At 31.6% G+C, this 21,594-nt stretch overlaps 1 protein-coding gene across 15 annotated transcripts in view; it reads right to left on the reverse strand.

Moving 5' to 3' along the window:
* Positions 1-21,594, reverse strand: part of LOC145284913 (E3 ubiquitin ligase Rnf157-like) — a 156,232-nt gene that overhangs the window by 17,557 nt on the left and 117,081 nt on the right. For 8 of the 15 annotated variants that reach the window (XM_080134001.1, XM_080134004.1, XM_080133995.1 and 5 more), the window contains 2 exons: positions 21,455-21,563; positions 14,104-14,320 (listed from right to left, as the gene is read on the reverse strand). In XM_080134001.1, the coding sequence (XP_079990127.1) occupies positions 14,104-14,320; positions 21,455-21,563 (326 nt within the window). The remainder of the gene's footprint in view (positions 1-14,103; positions 14,321-21,454; positions 21,564-21,594) is intronic. The other 7 variants (XM_080134006.1, XM_080134008.1, XM_080133999.1 and 4 more) reach the window with 1 other exon arrangement.

Raw genomic sequence — 21,594 nt, forward strand, 5'->3', positions numbered from 1 at the left:
TACGATTTCTATGAAAAAAAACTATAAATTAGTAATCTTGATCTTGCCACAAGGAAGAGGAAAAGTTTTTCAACCAAATACAGCAGCAAACGAACATAACGGAAGTGAAACTAAAACTTAAAGTGAAAGTAGAGTTTTTGAAAAAAAATCTTTTTGTGTTGTTTACTTGGGGGACTTGAGAGTTGCTTATCAAGGCTTGAAAGCCACTCTAGGATAAGGGTTAATAAGTGTAAGGTAGATGGTGAGAAAACGCCATGACGCTCAGTAATCGTGGAACTTGGTTAGGTTTTAATTATTTAAGAGGATGACTTAAAAAATTATTTACATTAAACTTAAAAACTACCATGTTATAGTCAGCTGGGAAGCAGCCCCACATATTTTGTTTTACAAACAGTTCTAGGAAAGAAACTGTTCATGGAATTTTCATATTTAGTTGTAAGAACACTCTATCCAAACTTTCAGTAGCATGATGAGAAGGCCACACTAGATTATATAAAAAAAAAAATAAATAAAAAAGGTACACTCATTACAATTGGCATCCATTTTTTTTTTTTTTTAAAGAAACAAGATTTAAGCACAATGCTGGCAATTTGATAGAAACCAATTTTACTAAAATTTGATTTTTTTATTTTTTTAAATTTGTTATTTTGCCGTGCAGTGGAGATTCTAAGCATGGCAGGAATTTGAAAAAAAATTGAAGGAAAAAAAATGACAACATACTTACCCCACGCGAAGCATGGTACGCACTAAACATACGCAATAACATTCATCCAGCTCCCAGCATCAAGTGATCAGAACGAATAAGGGGTCTTATGGAATGTAAAAATGGTTACAGTATAACAAAATTGTGTGGATTCATATTTCTAGGGTGGGTGGATTTTAAACCTTAATTTTGTTGCATATCAAATATGTTCATGCAGAAAAGGTTGAATATTGGTTAATGGTGGACACCTAAAAACAAGATTTCTGACTGGCACCAATTTTTTTTTTTTTTTAGCAATTCCTTTGAAAGTTTGTCTCCTAAGAAGTATCGGAAAACCATGATAATCATTTTTTAATAACTTTAACAAATTTGAGTATTTCAATACAAAGTTTAGCCATATTTCAACATCTACAACAACTGATACAGTAATTTTCAGTTCATCTTTTCTAGTTACAAAAATGTTTATATTCATACAAAATTGCATTCTTCCGACCAACAACTCAACTATATTTATCAAGTTCCTGAATTTTTGAGATGAGGATTTATAATTTGGATTATTCAGACTACTGTTCGCGTCTTGAGTGGTATTCGCATAATGTTTCAGCCAATGTAACCTCCAATCTTCTTCAGGTGTATCTTACTGAACTCTTGTTTTTTTTTTTTTTTTTTTTTTTTTTACGGCATATCAACCCTTTTCAGGTTATTTGATGCCGAATTCAATGATTTTGAAGAACAATTTTTTAATAGAATATATTTGTTTTTTTATAGTTGGTTTCTATTTAACCCATAGTTGGGACCCTAACAGGCATTAACACTCTGGGTCAGATTGGACCTGGGAGCAATGGCAATTAAAGAGTGGCTCCACACTCCCCAAAGCCCAAAAACTGGGGCCTCACCATCGGATATAGTTTAAGGTCATATCCAGGACCCTTACTGAACTCTGAACTCTTAATATATAGTAATAACTAATGATTGTATATTTGAAAACAATAGATTTAAGCATATTATTTAATTGGAATTCATTATTGAGAGTCATTTTGTATTTATTCACTTATTTATTACAGACTATCATCTGTAAATTGTTGTGAGACGACAACAACTATGGAAGGCAGTAATTGCTGGAGATGCAGTTAGGAGATTCAGAGTTCCTATCCCATCGCGGTAACCACCTGATGAAGGCCAGAGGAATAGTTAGCCGAAACGTCATGAAACAACAACTTAAAGATGAGGATGATAGTTCGTTATAAATAAATGAATAAATACAATAGATTTAAGGTTCTTAAAATCCGTACTAAAATTTTCTACAAGGACCTGTGGCATAACAGATAAATTACTAGATCATTCAACTGTAAGTGACCCTCTTCTGGAGGTTGAAACCTCGATCCTCAGTATGGACGATACAAAAAATACAACTAATCATGACTGATGGAATGAGAGTAGGCTATCCGCATGGATTAAAGAATTTGATTTGGAATTCTGCACATATTTACACATTTCACAAGATACACTTAAAGAAGGTTGCAGGTTACATCAGCAGAAATGTTGTGCAAATAACACTTAAGATTAAAAGAGTAGTCCAAATAATATATATGTGTGTGTGTGTGTGTGTATATATATATATATATATTATATATATATATATATATACATACACACACACACTATCAGGCCGCCCAACATTGCCCAATCATAAAATATGCTTCAATATGAAATTTTGATTAATGCAGATTTCATATTATATTCAAACCCAATATGTACCCATAATTTAAAAAGTAAAAAAAAAAAAAAAAAGACTCATAAGCCATTACTGAGAATCAAAACCAAAACGTTTAGCTTACGATTTACTTTTTCCTTTGATGTTAATGACTGAACTATGAAGACAAGTTTGCTACAAGGCTAAAAATTAAAACACGAACCGATAGCTATTACATTATGCATACATATTCGTAATCCCATCATTCGACCTCCATGAGGCAAATTCCATTTTTTTTTTTTTTTTTTTTTTTTAATTTTAACACTTTTGCACCGATTATATATAGGGTATTCAGACATATGGAAAACTTTAGTTTTCATCTAGAAAAAAGGGCTGCTAAGGGGTAAAAATTGAAAAATTGCTACTTGAGAGTCATCTGATTTTTATCTGTTTGCCAACTGTTTCATGAATGCGCATGCATGAATGATTCATGTTACATATTCTTTAATTCAGAACAAAAAGGTTTGGAAACACTTTTTAAAGATAGTGTCAAGCTGGTCTAATGGCTATCATACGTGATTCACTGTTTTTAGGTTTTGATTTTGATCTCAACTTCAGTTTTTTTTTTTTTTGTTTTGTTTTTTTTTACCTACAAGAAGTGATGCACATTTCTCAGTTTCTGTATGAATTAAAATATAATATTTATATGAATTTTACAATTGGGCAATGCTGGGCTGCCCGCTAGTGTATATATTTTCACAAAAATGAAAACAAAATATAAAATGAGAACATCATATTGTATATTTTTCTTATGTGTTACCATTGTTTCATAACCATTTGGACAGATGGCATTTATACATATTTATATGTACTTTACCATCTGAAGAGATGCTATTTTGGAATATTTTTAAATGATATAATATTTAAAATTGTCCAAATAGTTATGAAACATTTTATATTTTGTCTTCATTTTTGCAAAAATATTATATACATGCTTGATTGTGGAAGCTAATAATCATGAAGCTTAATTGAGTCAATTTTGATTTTATTGATATATGAACATTACTGGAATTTTATATAATAGATTTTTTGTTAAAAAAATATTAAGGTATATATATAGCCTCAAGTACTCACCATTAACTAATTCTTCTGCATGGACTCATATTCGATATTAAAATAAGATTAAAAATCAACCTCCCCAAATGGACACAGGGAAAATATGATCCTTTCAATTAAATCTGTATTGTGGAATGTAAAATAGTAGGAATGGGAATAAATTCAGTCATCCTTCAGCAGTTTTGTAACTTGGGATTTATTTGGTAAAAAGGAAAAAGGTAATATTTCAAAGAAAACATTAAATTTGTTGTTTCTTTGCATGAAGTGAACATGTAAAAAAAAAAAAAAGTCAGAATGTTGGTAGATACAAATTTTTAAGGTCTTTAAACAAATATACTTATATATATTTATATTAATTAAATTATGAGACCACTTCATATGTGTATTAATAATTAAACAACTAAATAATATAATTATCATAATTAAATAATTTGGTAAAAAATAAAACAAACTGCATAATTTATAAAATTAAAAAAAAAATATGCAAAACTTCTGGATAACACAGTAAATATAACTAGTAGATAAAAGCAGGTTCATTTTTTTTCATAAGTTGTCTTCAAATTTTTTCAATTAATATTCATGAAATGAGTAACGTTAGGTTCAGTTCCATTTCAATGCTAACAAAAACATTCTTGATTATTTGTAAAAGATTGAGAGAAAAAATTCATTTTGTTAAAAAAAAAAGAAAGTTTGCTGACAGCAAATGTAAAGACATTACTCTTATGAAATACGTTAGTTCAAAAATCATTTAAGAGAGAATTTGTAGAAAAGCTTATAACAATATACAAATTTCTTAACAGTTAAGGAGTTCAGTCAAAAGTATGAATCTTATAAGAATATTTTTTTTTTTTTACACAAACTGGATTCTTAATACTTGTCATTTCAGTGCCGTGCATCAGTATCCGTTTTTTTAAGGTAACTGGGAAAAACAGATGCTTAAAATTCTTTAAGAGTCAAGTGTATAATTAAAAAAAAAAAAAAAAAAGAAAAAAAAAAGTCTCCAATCTAATAGGACACACAGTCAACCAAGCTCCAACCCCTGTCCCATCGCCGCAATGCTGCATTTTGTACCTGCTTTACAAATACTTTAATGGAATGTGCTCTGACGAACTTTTAGCACTGGTGTCTCTTCAATATAAATGTGCTCTGACGAACTTTTAGCACTGGTGTCTCTTCAATATAAATGTGCTCTGACGAACTTTTAGCACTGGTGTCTCTTCAATATAAATGTGCTCTGACGAACTTTTAGCACTGGTGTCTCTTCAATATAAATGTGCTCTGGCGAACTTTTAGCACTGGTGTCTCTTCAATATAAATATCCCTGACTAGTCTGACAAGCAGCAAAATCCCACACCTACAGAAATCTTCTGATGACAGAGTCTATTCTTAAAGTTTCTTCTCTCAAACTGATAGACTTTGGAATTCCCTCCCTGACTCCTACTTCCAACTGTACTAACATGCAAAGATTCAAGTGTAATACGAACAAACATTTTGCTGCCCAACCCTCTACAGTCCACTATTAGACACAATTCCAATTAGCAGTCCCTTACATTTTAAGTGTCAATATGCTTTGTTTGGGGGTGAAAAGGAATAAAATAAACAAAATTAAAAAAAATATTAACAAAAATCGTTTCTTGCCAAATTTCCCCCGATATTAAAAAAACAAAAATAAAGAAAAATCTGCATGATATACGTATCTGTGACAAAATGAAAAGACTATACATAAAAAAATCACGTAAATTGATTAAGTAGTTTATTTTAAATAAGAAATTCCAATTTTATAAGCATTTTGACAAAAAAAAAAAGATAATTCAACAATAATTCATACTTACTCGATTTATGCTGTAATGCCTACGAATTCCCATTAATTGCTTCAAAATGATTTTCTTTTATCAAAATAAAATTATTTGATCAATTTATGTGATTTTTGGAACTTTTTTTTCGTCACAGGTACATACATCATACAGTTTTTTTGTTTATCTTTATTTTTTAATAGAGAGAAAATTCTGGACAAGAACCAATATTTTTACTGTTTTTTCATCTCCATATCCGAAAATAAACAAGTTATTACTGGAATCAAACAGTTTTTCTTCTATGAAAACTACTAAGTCAGGATCAGTGTATTGATCATGATTTCCCTTATACCCAGAGTTCATTCGGGAGGCGAGTTGATTCTAAATTTACTATAAAAACATTTTTCATTTATTATGGATGAAAAAACTTTTTAAATTAGCAGGTAAGTAAATTTATTTTCTAATAATCAAATGTTGTTTAATCGCTGGAAGAATGTGGGCTCATACCTTTCAGGAATTAGTGAATGAAACAGATCCGAGAGGTTTTGGAAACTGTTGGCTAAATCTGCAATCTGAGTTAACAACTATTCTTATGGAAGGCACATCTTTCCTAAACAAAATATTGACAAAAATTGCTTGTTGGTTTATATTCCTTGGTTTATTGGCATATCAACCTTTTTTGTGGTTATTAAAAGTTAACATTCAATACGTCTATCATAAGAGATTCATTGGATATAATTGATGGAACACAAGTTCTATCTTATTCAAATTGAAAGGATGGGTTTATATCTTTCATAACAATATAAGTACGATAGTGACCAGAAAGGATTTCGGTATGATATATTATTATAGTATTTATCATGCAAAAACAAAAAAAAATTTTTTTTAAATTAATGAGTCAGCACTTATCAAGACCAAAAGTCACTTGAGGACAAAATGTTTGAAAATGACGAATGGATAAAACTTAATTACTTCAGGACAGCTTAACAAGTATTTGTTGATATTGGATTCAAAGATGATTACGCTGTAGTCTGCAAGGAAGCAGTCCCATGGCAATGTGTTTCAAAGATGGGAAATTCTTTGCACGAAACTGTTCATAGAAATTCAGTTTAAGTAGAGAGAGAGAGAGAGAAAAAGAAAATTCTTTGCTGTAGTGGTCATAAGATGAGTATTTGAGCATGATGATGATGATGAATGTCTCAGTTACAAAAATCTTGAAGAAAATCTCATTTTCATCTTTTCATTTAATAAACAGAATTTATTCCATCTTTAATTTGGTCAAAGGTCACATCTGCAAATAAAGACAAGGGTACATGTATGGGAACGGTGGAGGTTAGAGGTCAGTTGGGCTCAAATTGATTCATCGGAAGGAAGAGTTGTTCACTTGCTGCTCTGGAAAGGATGAGTACTACAGCTAAGATTGTACATTTCAAAGATTCACTGAAATACGAAGAAGTTAAACTCAGAACAAAAATGAACAAATGGGGGGGAAAAAAAAAAAAAAAAAAAATTTAGATTGCAAACAAAATCCAAAACAAAATTGGCAAAAAAGTAAAATAAAAAAAAAAAAATAAATAATGCAGTGTGAATATTTTTTGCATCAGATTGACACAAGGCAAAAATGCTTATGAAAACAATGAAAAGAGATTTGAGTAAGAGAAAGATTTATGGTTGAGTGACGATAAGAAAAATGGTTGTGAATTGGAGAGGAAAGAGTGATTAGTTTTTAAATGGCAGATTAGGAAGAGGAGCAAGACTCGTTCAGATTAAATGGATTCTTTTATTTATTATTTCTTTAAAAAGAAAAGTGTTCATAAAATATCTTATTTTAGCAGGAGTATTTTAAAAGAAAAATTCTAGACAATAAAATGCCCTAACTATAAAGAGAAAATTACCAACTGCAATATCATATATAAAAAAGCACAGGATTGAAAGATCCAGAATTGATATTCTTTATGATTGTTCATCTATGGCCGAAACAGTTCATCAAATGTACCAAAGTTTATGGATTGGGAAAAAAATGAACAAAAGAATGAGTAAAAACTTGGTCATTGGAAGTTAGATCAATTTTAGATACATGCATAGTAGGTTGCCTTGCCTCAAATCTCCCACAACTTGTGTAGACATGCGTCTGTCAAACTAGTTGCTTACAATTCATCTTCTCCCAGTCCTCTGAAGTCATGCTTAGGGTCTTTAATCACATTCTTAAAATGCCTTTTCTAAATTTTGTCTTATGTTTACCATGTTACAATTCCACAAATATATGTATATATATATATATATATATATATATATATGTATATATATATATATATATATATATATATATATATATATATATATAGTATGTGTATTCAATTGCAATTTATTTGTCCAAATTCAGACTAAGAGGTTCATCTGTTTGCTTATATATGTATGAAAGACTTTTTCTGAAGTCATTCAGTGAATGAAACTGATAAAATTTCATTTTATTTCTTGTGTTGAAATATTTTTCCTATCATCCATTCTGTCTCTTAGGCTTTCCATTTTATAACATATATATTTTATCTTCACACACATACATAAATATATTAATAAATAGTTATATAAATTGCTATATTTATAGGCTAGAGAACTCAATATCGGAGACAAAGTCCACAATATGATTGTCAGTTTCTAGTCTTGCATTCATACGACCAGCAACTAATATAACTATATTTATTTATACTTGCAAAAGTATATATAATATAAGTGTTGTGCTTGCTAGTAGCCGATTGTGACAATTTTTTGACATATGCTCCTTCCTCAAAAAGAGGAAGCAATGTCTTGGAGGATGATTTTCTGACAACAGATAAGATATTACATTATTTCTATAAAATAGGAAAATATTATCCCTTGGATGATGACATGATCACAGGAGCGATACTATCCTTCATTTCCACTAAACAAACCCCAAGAAAGCAAAGAAGGTAATCCCTGGGAGGATGGTATCAAGACAAACGAACATATACTCCTAACCCCTTTTCTCCTAAATGGAGTTTTTTTTTTTTTAATTTTTTTTTAACACAGTGATCACCACTTATCAAGGCCCAGAAGCCACTCAGGGATAAGGGTTATTGCAAGTACATTAAGTTAGTGAGGAGATTTGCTGAAGTGTTTACTTAAGGGGGCGGTTCATTAGGAATTTGTTAACATTAGACTTGAAGACATTCAAGTTGTAGTCCGGAGGGAAGCAGGCAGACAGGACAGAGTTCCACAGGCGTGCAGTTCTAAGAAAGAAGCTTTGCTCATGGAATCCGCGTTTTGATTTAGGCACAGATATAGAGTGGGGGAAATTTTTGACAGTGGATTCAGCTAGACGAGTGTTTTTCGTGAAAGATTGGCGAGGGGGGACCAGAGATTGGAGTTCAGACGAGCATCTGCCATGGAAATAACGATAAAACAAGGACAGGCTCGCAACGTCTCTTCTGTGGGAGAGAGGTTGTAGGGTAGAGAAAAGGGCATCCCCCACTAAGCCACGAAGTCTATTTTGTACTCTGTCAAGGCAGGAGAGGCTGTTTTTTGCAGCTCCTGCCCAGAAATGGCAACAGTATTCCATCCTTGGACGTACTTGGCTTTTATATAGATAGAGAATTGCATCAGTAGTGAGATATCTTCTGGAGCGGTAGAAGGATCCCACCAACTTTCCAGCGACCTTGGCAACAGACTTGATGTACATGTTCCATTTCAGATCAGGAGTAAAGGTCAAACCCAGAAGCTTGTCAAAACACGGAGCCTCACCCAGACGAGAGCCATCCATCACAATTGATGCTAGCTGGGGATCAGAGCGTTGATGATGTAAGGATAGGAGTTTGGTTTTGGATGCATTAAAGGTAACCAGCCACATCTTTCCCCACTGAACCACGCGCTCGAGATCAGAGGAGAGAGAATCAGAGAGAACTTTGTCATTTACAGCCTTTGATGTGTTGCCGTAGATGGTTGTGTCATCAGCATAGATGTCAACGAATGATTTAAGTATGTGTTTAAGGAGGTCATTGATGTAGATCAGGAAGAGAGTTGGGCCCAGGAGGATATTCTCATATCAACAAAACAAATACTAACCCAATCTCCAAAGTAAACAATGAAAGATTATACATTAGTCTAACTAAACCGAGTTGAACATAGAAAAAAAAAAAATGGACATTAGCACAATTAATAAAAATAATAATATACTTTCTGCTTCGGACAAATACCAAATTTCCATTAGTAACATATACATTTCTATTATAATAAATTTGTACTCCTGTCTGTCTATTTGTTTGTTCACAGTATACGTCATATATGACGTCGTAGCAGATACATCTATTATAATAAAGTTGTTTTCCTATCTGTTTATTTGTTCATACATGACGTCACAGCAGATTATTCAATCCAGAACAACGTCGGGTCTCAATGCTAGTATTATATATATATATATGTGTATGTGTGCGCGTTTTGTTTTTCTTGTATGCTCCTCTTAACAGATAAGTATTAGCTTTTAAAGAGAAATAAATAAAAAAAATTAAAAAAAACAATTACAGAAAACTACAACAATTTTTAATTTCTTTTTCTTATTTTTAAATTTTGTCCAGCATTTTTTAGGACAATTTAAAGCACAAATAAATCCCCCCCCCTTTTGATGAACAAGATATTTCAGAAAAGCGTTGTCTTTCAGCGTGCAGAAATTGGTTAAAATTCTTCCATTAGTTTAAATCACTTGCATTCAAGAATAATTTCATGTGCTTAAAATAGAAAATCTTGCATAGACAAACAACAACTAAAAAAAGGTTAATATCTGTATATTATAAACATGTTTTAAATGAATGGAAAAATTTCAAATTATTTTTGCATTTCATCAGGGTTCACTAAAAAACAATAGTTGAAACATAGGTTGTTGTCCAGAATTCTCCTTATATTAAAAAATAAAGAAAATGATGTCTGTACCTGTGACAAAATGAAAACATTCTAAAAATCATGTAAATTGATAAAGTACTTTATTTTTTAAGTGATTAATGGGAATCATAAAAAAAAAAACGAAAAAAAGAAACTCAAGTTTTCTTATTTAAAAATAAAATTACTTCAATTGATGTGATTTTTGGAATATGCTATTTTTATTTCAGTACAGCTATGTACATCATATAGATTTTCCTTTATTTTTGTTTTTTTTTAAATATCAGGGGAATTCTGGACAAAAACCAAAGTATATCACCAAAATTAGAAAAAAAAATTGTTTGCTTTCAACGGTCTCCAAAATACACTGAATGGAGTTAGAAAAAAAAAAAAGCAGTTTTCAACAGCTTTCAGTTGCAGTTTTTTGCATTTTTTTTTTTTAATTTCTCTCAAAAGCCTATACTTATTTGTATATACATAAGGCAATAAAAGTTGAATGAAGAATTAACATCTGATTTGATCAGTGCATAATCTAACTATAGGAGGAGGAAGAAAAGGAGGAAGAGAAGGAAGAGTTGTCAGTTTTGTGATCACAATTCAACAGCAAAGAAAGCAAATCAACATTGTACGCTGACACAGAAGATGGAGGTTCATCTCACTTTGCACTTTTACACGACTGACATCTTTGTTCATCTGGAGCCCCTTTTGCTAACCATTTGCATAATTAATAATTTCTGAGGTAACAGAAAGAGCAAAACTTAAATTAAACAAAGTTTTTACACCAAGAAAAGTACCTGAATTCCTGATTTCATATCCAGTGAAATTGTGCGGAAACTAACAAGAGGTAAAAACCCACACGCTACAAGAAATGCATGGAAATGTCCAGAAAAGGAAAAAAAGTCTATAAACTGACATGAATTAACAACCAGACAATTTTTTTTTTTTTTTGTGAGTATGGTAGGAGTGGTCATATCCATTGTAAGAAAGATTTGTGAGTTTGAGGGTATAAAATATAAGAATGGATTTGGTGTAAGTGCAAAAATGGGTGATTATTGGAGGATTGTTGAGTTTAATGAGATTAGCGGAAAAAAAGGAAGATAATAAAGCAGTAATAATGGATGTACACAACAAAATGTGAGTTTAGTGGATTAAGAATAAAAAATGATGAACTGTGAACACAGTAGCCAACAAGTCTTTGGGATTTCTTGAAATATTTCTTATTTTAACAAAGAAACATTAAAACATTTACATATATATATATATATATATATATATATATGGAGGATGACCTCCAATCTGTAGTGGAATGGGGACAAAAATGAATGGTCACATTCAACGCTGCCAAGACTAAGCTTGTTTCCTTCAATAACTACAAGAAACCTTCTCTACCACCAATAGCAATGGCCAAGAACACATTGTCTGAAAGTACTTCCTTTAAACTCCTCGGCCTAAGGTTTACAGGGAACATGAACTGGAATAGATACATTGAGAGCATTACCAAGGCTGCTGCAAGGAAGGTTGGCTCCCTCTACCGTGCTAGAAAACTACTTACGCCTGACAGTATCCTATACCTCTATAAGGCCACCATTCGCCCATGTATGGAGTACTGTTGTCACATCTGGGCTGGTGCATCTGCTACTTGTCTCTCGCTCCTGGACAGGATTCAAAAGAGAGTTGCCAACCTGATAGGTCCTGAACTGTCATCTAGGCTTCAGCCTCTGTCTCATCGGCAAGATGTTGGATCCCTCTGCCTGTTCTACAAATACTTTAATGGTGAATGCTCTGACGAACTGCAAACACTTGTACCTCCCGACGTAAATACCCCGGACAAACCCGACAAGCTAGTAAATCTCATCCCTTTACAGTAGAGATCCCTAGGTGCAGGAAAGCCTTTTACTCCAATAGTTTCTTCCCCAGAACTGCGGGTCTTTGGAACTCCCTTCCGGGATTCTGCTTTCCCAACTGCACTGGTATGCAGAAGTTTAAGTGTAATGTTAACAAACATCTTTCTACTCATCTCCCTTCATAATGACCCTGCTAATTAAGTCTCTGATAGTAGCCCCCTGCTTCAAAGTGGCAATGTGCCTTGTTTGGGGTGAAAATTGAGAAAAAAAAAAAATTATATATATATATATATATATATATATATAATAAAATACATGCACACATGTTGCATAATTTTATCATATATACATAGTATAATTTTATCATCTATATATTAATGATAGGATGATTCCAATACAATTACGATTCTTTATAAATCTCTAAATATTTAACTATAAAATGGTTATTTTTTTCCAATTAACGTACAAACATGTTAAATGTGCATATATGTTCTCGAACTTAAAAATACATTTATGTTAGGGTGATCTATAGATTTTAGTTTTAGTGGTAATTTAAAATCAATAAATACTTATTTTATTATTGCTACCAGCGGTGGGAGATTTTGTTTTAAACAAAATCAAATATAAAAAAAGAAAAAGATAGTTAAAGGAATCGTTTTTTGCATTGGAAAATAGGAACAAATTTTTCCAATTCCGGATTCCGATTAATTGTCCCAACACTACTATATATAGTTGTAAAAATTTATTACATTATATATATAATTTTATAACACACCCATATAGTTGTATAATTTTATATATACATACACACACGTATATAGAGACATTGGTTCCTGAAGTGATGGTGAGCATGGTCAATACTTATCGTGTGATAATATTGAGTGCTGTATGTAAAACCTTGTTTTAATAACTGAGCAAGCTGAAGACTAATTACCAAACTGCTAAGTTGTTCATTGTGATCTGTATCAACCAGACACAGGAGAAAGTGTCATGGGAATATAAAATATCCCCAGTAGCAAGGTGTTGACGTTCTCCTACATACAGTGCCTGGTATACCCAAATAGTCACCCATCTGGTATTGATCAGGTTCAGAGTTGCTTAAGTTGGGTGATATAATGAGAATCAGTATCTCAACGTGATTACGTTGTATATAGGTTCCCATAGAGGCAGAGTTAGACACAAAGTCAGTTGTCAAGGGTAGGAAAATCCTGTTCTGGAATGGGACAAAAATAAAAGGGATTTCTCCTTAGCTTAGTTAAGAGACTAAAGAACTCACCCAAAGGGCTGGGGGTCCGACAGGACTAGGAATTGTGTACACCATGCTTAAGCAGGAAACACATACTCATACTTAACTCCTCTTCGTACACACAAACTCATCATTATTTCACCAAAATACCACATTCACTCTGACTCTAAACCTACTTAAAAAATCCCCAATAGTTTCAATTAAATTTTAATTACCATATATGTATAAACGTGATGGTGAGGAGTTGGAAGATCTACAAATACCCAAAAAGAATGAAAAATAAAGAATCAAACAAAATGCTAACAGGGCAGGTTAATAAGACCCTCCCAATCCATTGCTAAGTGTCAAACTGTCCACTGATTTCCAGGTAAAACGAAAACAAGCAGGTTAGTTTCTAAATGGTAGTGGAAGCTAAGTGGGGACATCAAAAATAAAAAGATCAGGATAGAATATTCGGAAAGAAGAGATACCTATCACATTTCACTTATGAAAGGATTTTCATTGTAAAATATGCAGATTCAATGGATAAAAATCCATTTCTGATGATTTAAGAAACGATAAAAAGATATGTTAACTAAAGGCAGAATATTTTGGGTTTCATTTTAAATAAGATGTGGCCAGTGTTATCACAGTCATGAAAACTAAAGAAAATAACTGTAAAGAAAAAAAGGAGGAAAGCAAATGGAAATTTTAAATTATGGAAACTTTAACATTTTCTAACAAAAAGGAAGGAGAAATGAAATAGGGTTGGCGTCAGGTGAATTTGGAATTGAAACTTTGGATAATCGAGAATCATTTTCCCCCCTGGAAATCCCACCCACCTTCCACATCATAGTCGAGCTCAGGTTCAGCATCATCAGAGCACGACGTGGAATCTTCTAGAAAGTTGTCAGATGCAGTCGTCTGTGAACAAGTGCGTAAGTAGTCCGACTCGCATTCCTGTTCAGCTTGCTCATACAACTTTAAGTACTCGCCTCGTTCCATGGGAGAGTGGTGTGTCTCATAGTCAGCTGCTGCCACTACATCTTTTCTGTCCGCCTGTCAAGAAAAAAGAGAAAACGTGAAAATACGAGAGATAATTAAAAGAGATTCAGCAAAATTAAGTGAAATAAAAAAAAAAAAAAAAGGGATCAAAAAAGTTTCAAATCTAACAGGTCCCCCACTATCAGCCAAGCTCCAACCTCTCATCGCCACAATGTCTGATCCCCTGTTTTTATAAGTACTTTAATGGAATGTGCTCTGATGAACTCATAACACTTGTGCTCACTCAACATACATATTCCCAGCTAACCCGAAAAGCAGCAAAATCCCACCCCTTCATTGTTGAGATCCCTAGATGCTGGAAACTTTCTACTTTAATATTTTCCTCCCTTGGACTACTACTTGCCTCCCTGCTTCCCTGATTGTACTAACATGCAGAAGTTTAAATGAAATGTGAACAGATATCTCGCTTCTCAACTCCCCACAGTCCTCTATTAGACACGATCCTAAATAATAGTCACATTTCAAGTGCAATTGTCTTGTTCAGGATGAAAAAAGATATATATATATATATATATATATATATATATAAAATTATAAAAACTTGGATCATCTTGCTTCCTTGGGCGTTTAAAGAGTCCATCCTGTTTGTGACCCGGTTTCAAAAAATTTGTCTGCTTACCTATTTCATGGCCACCCTGACTTAAGTCCAATATTAAAAGCCACACACAAGGTCAACAATATTTTTTTGTTGTTATTTTAACATGTTTTCCTTATAAATAAATGTAATTTAACCACATTGAGTTAACCCCCCCCCCCCCCAAAAAAAAAACCCCAAAAAAAAACCCCCAAAAATCTAATTTAAATATACAATAGATAACTATAACTATATTTAGAACCATATAATAATAAAGTTTGGAAACTAATTTGAAAACATTTGCATCATTGAATAGAAAGTCATTTCTGGCTTTAAAATCCTTAGCAAGCTTTATGTAATAAAAAAGTGAAAGTTTTTAAAGCTTCAATAATTTTTTTATTTTTATAAAGAGAGATTAAAACATTTCCTTAACAAAATTAGCTACAGTTTCATAACAATCTGATTGAATTAATGATTTAATACCAAATGATAGCATAATAAAATTTAACCTGTAACATTTTATTTTAAGAAATAATTTTGTAAAATAAAAATAGAGAGACAGCATAGTTGAAAAAATGTTTTTTAAATGAAAATAAAATGACTTCTGCATAACACAGATACTAAATAATAGTGAAAATGTGTGTGCATGGCTATGCATCATTTTGTCTACATGTTGCAATAAAAGTTACATTTGGATAAAAAGTGGTAGAAAGAGGGAAATGATAATTTATTGAACACATCTGATAACCTGTACAGTTATTTTTATTTTCTCTTCAATCACAATGGAAAATAAATTTTAATGACAGGAGTGTAAATAGTTGATTATTTGAATGAATAGTTGATTATTTGAAAATGTTCAAGCATACGTCTTGCAATGCTTGTTTGTTATTTTCAAAAAAATTGGTAGAGTTAAATGAACTTATTTTATTTTGAATTCTGCTTACTGTTTAGCGGAAGGTATGCCAATGTATACAAAGAAAAAGTCCTGATTAATACTGATATAATTTCAGTTAAATTTTAAAACTCTACATTAAAAAAATTAGTCTTTATTTTGAAATGATTCTTTTTGGAATGGTTTTATTTTTAATAAAATGTTAGTCTTCACTTAGGAATGTTTTTTTTTTCAGAATGGTTATACATAATTAAAAATATGTTTCAAACTTTACATAAAAAACAGTCTTTACTTTTAAATGTTTTTGTTTTTAACATCTTGTGATAAAAATATATTTTTTAATTTTTATATTGAAATTTTTTTTATTAGACTTTTTATGTAAACTTTTAAAACATTTTTTTTTTATAGAAAATTATTCTGAAAAAATTTTCTTTTTAAATTTCGAAGTAAAGAATAAAAATATATATATATTGTGATTATAAAATGCTTTATTAAAACCATTAAGAAAAAGAGCATTTCAAAGTAGACTATTTTTTATGTAGAGTTTTAAAATTAAACGGGAATTTACATAAGTATTAATCAGAAGGAACTTTTCCTTTGTACACACTGGTATGCTTTTTGCTAAATAGAAAGCAGAAATCTAAATGAAAGTTTATTTAATTTAACCGAAAAATGTAACCTTCGTGGGAGAGAGTGAGAGAGGGGGAGTGAGTAATGATGCGAGTGAGTGAAGGAATAAGCTTTGTATACGTTTAGTCTCGAATTTCCGTGGCTGAATAAATATGATGGCAGAAGCAATGACTTAATATAATATCGGTATAGTCCCGAATTGCAAAAGTAATGTAGATAATTCAGAAAAAAAAAAAAAAAAATAGAAACGAATGGATATGTAAATAAATAGCGGCATGTTTATAAGCGTTGAACTATTCGTACAATGGTGGAAGATGCGAATATCAGAATATGAGAATGTCTATGTCGCAGCCAGTCAAGTGAGAGTTCAGAATAGATAGAGAGAAAAATAAGAACTACTTCCTCTAAAGATGGGGAGATAGTGATCATGTCACTCCTCAGAAATAACGTAGTATTTTAATGCAATACCTAAATGTGTAGATAATGTCATTCTAAAGTTACATAAGATCATGGCTGGACTTAATAAATGTGCATGTGACATGTAATGTTGCAAACCTTCCAGTGATGGCTAGCATGAAACAAGATGGTGTTAGAATGGATTAATAACTAACACCACTGACCATATGTTCCAGAATATTTGAGATAAGGATTGATAATTTATATCATTCGCACTATTCAGACCACAGATTTGCAAGGAGCCGTGGTGCAATGGATAAAAGTGCTAATAATCAGTTCTAAGTGATGGTCATCAATGCGAATGATACTAAGAATACAATTGCAAATTATTTAAGACTTCTACGCATGAATGAAAGCAAGCTACCGCCATGGATTAAATAAAGGATTCCGTTAAAAATTCCATATAGATTCCTACATTTTAAATAAAGATCCCAGTTTGATGTGATGTACCTGAAGGTCAGCGGTTACATTTGCAGAAACATTGTGAAAATAACATCCAAGATGAGAATAGTAATCCGAATAATCCAAATTATCAATCCTCATATCAAAAATTGAGGTAATGGTCGTCTTGTGCTTAACGACATGGACTGACAGTCTGGGTCTCCTAAGTTCGAATCCTGTTCATTCTCTAAAAATCACTTTCACTAGGTACCGGCAGCCAAAATTTTAAAATTGCCTATGGCTAAATTTGATCCTCTCATATAGAAATACCGATATCTTCAATTTCAATGGCGGAAATAAAGTACCGAATGTTTTAAACATATACAAACTTCAAAATCACAAAAACTATTAAAGATACAGATGTGAAATTTTGCATGCATAATCAATACATATTGTAGAATGTCATACCTAAATTTCAGCTCTGTACACCTTGTAGTTCTTAAAAATCGCAATAATTCATTGTTTATCATGGCGAAGTATCGTATATAAGCAAACATATCTGTTCAACACCAATTTACATTCAATACAAAAGGAAGCTGCATGTTAACAATAGAGTTCTCTATACAATTGATATTTCCTTGTGGTTCTGTTGAACTTTTCGCTTGGAACTGACCACATTCGTCCATTTGAGGTTGTTACCTCAAATCCCCAATCAAACACATGCAGAGAAGAGACTTTCTCTACTTCTGACCTTGCCCATCTAAAGGCATTTATTTTCACCTTACACTTGTCCAGAAATTTCACTTGTCCTTCTTCACTACTTGTGACAGAAATTACTTGACCTAAATAAAAGTCATCGTCATAATATACTGCCACAAACTGTCCTTGTTTGCTAAAGCTGTAGTTTCCAAACTCTGCCTGATCAACTAGAGCACTTTCTTCATCTGTTTCGCTTTGTTTGGCAAGGACATGCCCTTTGCCAGCATACCTTAGAGACGATCGTTCTGATGGCAGGTCTTTTGAATCTATAGCTGTGTGAAAGATGTGTCTTGCTACAATATCAATTATCTTTTCACAATTCTTGCCAGATACTTCTGCTTGCCCTATCAATTCAATGACACACTTGATGACATCTTTGGTGTACCGGTTGCTATTATATTCCTTCATAGAAACATTTCTTTTCTCGGCCTGATTAAGAAAATCAAATTTCATGACAGTTTTATTTTTGGTTTAATTTTTGGAAAAGTACTTGTTTTTTGTCTAATTTTAATTTTTTGCCAATACTACACTGTGACAAGGCAGTTTGGTACACGAGTGCACATTCAATAGCCTTTGTTTATGCTCGCGCGTAGCGTAAACGAAGGCTGAGCTGTAAAATGGGAAATAGTCCCAGAGTTCAGGAGTTAATACCATGCAAAAGAAATCAAACAAAAAACTTTTTAGCCAATAATCACAAAAAAAAAAAAAAAATGCCCCCCCCCTCTCAGGTGCCCAGAAAGTGGGTACTCATTTTAAGTTAAATTTAAATGTAAAAGTGATCACCCACTTTTCGAAAAAGTAATTTCTTAAAATCATGAAAACTATTTTTTGCGACGGAAACGGTTTTCAGATTCGTTTTTAGCACACCGAAATCTACAAAAAAACACATTTTTTTATATACGGATGTGAGACGGGCCTTAAAGTAAAATAATACCACGTCTTCAACATAAAAGTTGTTTTCATTGTGCTAATTTGATTTTTCTGCCTAGAATACAATAAATGAAAACAATGGTACTTATGAAGTGAGCTATTATTTAGGAAACATGTGAGGGGGGGGGCGTGTTTTTTAACTAGTCTACTTTCACCTAACAATTTAATAAACGATACAAGAATAAAATATATTAAAACAATAGTATTTATGAAACAAACTATTATTTAGAAAACCACTCTTAACTCTGTGTGTCGTTTTTTTTGTTTTTTTTAAAGAAAAAACAATCATTTAAATTAATTTGTTGTGTATCTTTCAAAGTTGCTTTAATTAAAAAAAAATGTTTAAAATTATTTGTTCGAAAAAAAAAAAAAAGAAAAGAAAAGCGCTCGCCCAGTTTAAACCATTATGAATATGTCATTTCATTTTATGTTTTTAATAAAAAAAAAATGTTCCATGAAAAACTTTCCCGTTCTCATTAATTAAATCGAAACATTTCCAATTAAACAATTACGGATATATGCTCTCTTTCACTTTTTTATTTACTTTTTTCATAGTTCTTTCCGGAAGTTTAATTTTTTTGTTATATATTTCATGCTTCAGCCACAGTTTAATATAATATTCTCCCTTAAATTTGGACAGCAGGTGCGTGAAATAAAATGGCGTCTCCAATTTCCAATTTTTAACGGGGAAGTGGGTTGTTTAGTTATTTATTTTTTTGTTTTAACTGCAATCGTTCTCCAGTTTAATTTTTTTGTTATTTATTTCATGCTTCGGCCATAGTCTCCCCTGGATTTGGACAGCAGGTGCGTGAAATAAAATGGCGTCTCCAATTTCGACAATAAAGTGTAGAAGCACCGTATTTTCAGCTAACAATTTAAATTATACAAAAATAAAAAATAAATGTTAAAACAATAAAAGAAAACAATAGTACTTATGAAGCGAACTAACATGTGGGAGAGAGGGTGTTTTTTTTTTTTTTTTAATTTAGCCTAGTCTGTACTTTCGGTACTTATGCACTTAGCGAACTGTGTTGAAATAACATTTAGAAAGCCACTCTTAAAAAGTTATCGTAAAACTTTAATTTAACTTGAAAATACTATTTAAAAATAGCGCGGTTTCGCTAAGTGCAACCACCGTACTTTCATCTATGGACGACAATAGTTTTTTTACGTTTACTCAAACTTTAATTTTATGCAGTCGCATGCCTTGAATTAAATATCTACCATGCACGAAATCATTTTCAAATAAATACAAAATGCTAGAAACGCGCCGTTCAATTTGTTTCTTGTCTAGCATTTTTTACGCTCTTTTGCCAAGTTTGTTTACTTTCAGGAAACTGGTTTAGAATGCCGAATAAACGAATATTTAGATGCTCAAACGTTTTAAAATTAAATCACTAGTTTTATAAATGGTTTATTATAAATACTCCCTGTTTATTTCCCCCCTAAAATGATACAATATTAATTTAATTTTTGAAAAAAATCCAAAATATATCGCTTATTTGTTTACGTTAAAAAGCTGAACACGTGCTAACTAAATGTTGCAAAATACTTCTGAATATTTTAAATATTCAAACGTAAATACAATTTCTTAGTACTATTTTATAGGAAATTGAATAAACTTTAATTTAATATCACGTTTGCCATGATTATTATGAATAGTTAATTCACTAGAAGCAAATTAAATCAGAAAAAAATTTTTAAAAAGAATTTCGCATATTTTTTCTTTATATTTGTTGTAATTTTTATATGTAAATAAAGATCATTCTTTGCTTAATTTGATGCTATTTATAGTTTTTTTTATTGGTCGAATGGCAAAAATTTGCAAGAGTTTTAAATAAGAGGTATGATTTTCTTGATTTTTTTAAAAATTAGCAGCTAGTGTTCCACATCAAAATGTTATTACTTTTGTTGGTGCTATTAAAATAAATCAGTAAAATGGAATTCAAATACAAAATAAAAACCATATGAAAGAGAGAAATTTGATCTTTCATTTAATATATATTTTATCCAAAAACAAATTCAAACAAATGAAATACAGGCTGGTGAACATAACCTGAAGTTAACCATTTTTTTAATGAATTCCACTCATTTTTCAGGCTGCTGCCGGTACCTACTTTCACTTAGGATGTTGGCAACCTTCACGTGGTCCCTCCTGTAATCCATGATTATTTTGAAGAAAGAATTCTGACTAGAAACATATCAGGGAAATCAACACCAACAATGGAATCTTCGGATTCATACGATGATCTAAAAAATTCTCAAACACAATAGATTTTTTAATATTTATTTGATTCAACTCAAACTTAAAATGATCTAGCAGATCATAGCACCAGAAATGTTACCAACTCCTGATTTTGTGGTAGAATTCAGCTGGTCTGCATTAATTCTAACGAAATGGTTTCAAAAATTGAACTAGTTGAACTTGAATAAATAAATACCTTTATAAAAGAAGCAGCTAATATCATTTTTAAATGAATATAATCTTCTTAAAATGTTTACTTACTGGAGTCTGCCGACCTGTCTTGTCGCTGAGGGCCTCGGAGGAAGAGATGCTGTGAATGCTCGAAACCATTGTTTTATCAGAATGTTTACTTTCTTCACTTAATGGTGGCCTACAAAGAAAACAAAACTACATTCAAACAA

Source organism: Euprymna scolopes, chromosome 9 (assembly GCF_053919585.1).
Source record: "Euprymna scolopes isolate OS-2025 chromosome 9, ASM5391958v1, whole genome shotgun sequence".
Classification (NCBI taxonomy): Eukaryota; Metazoa; Mollusca; class Cephalopoda; order Sepiida; family Sepiolidae; genus Euprymna; species Euprymna scolopes.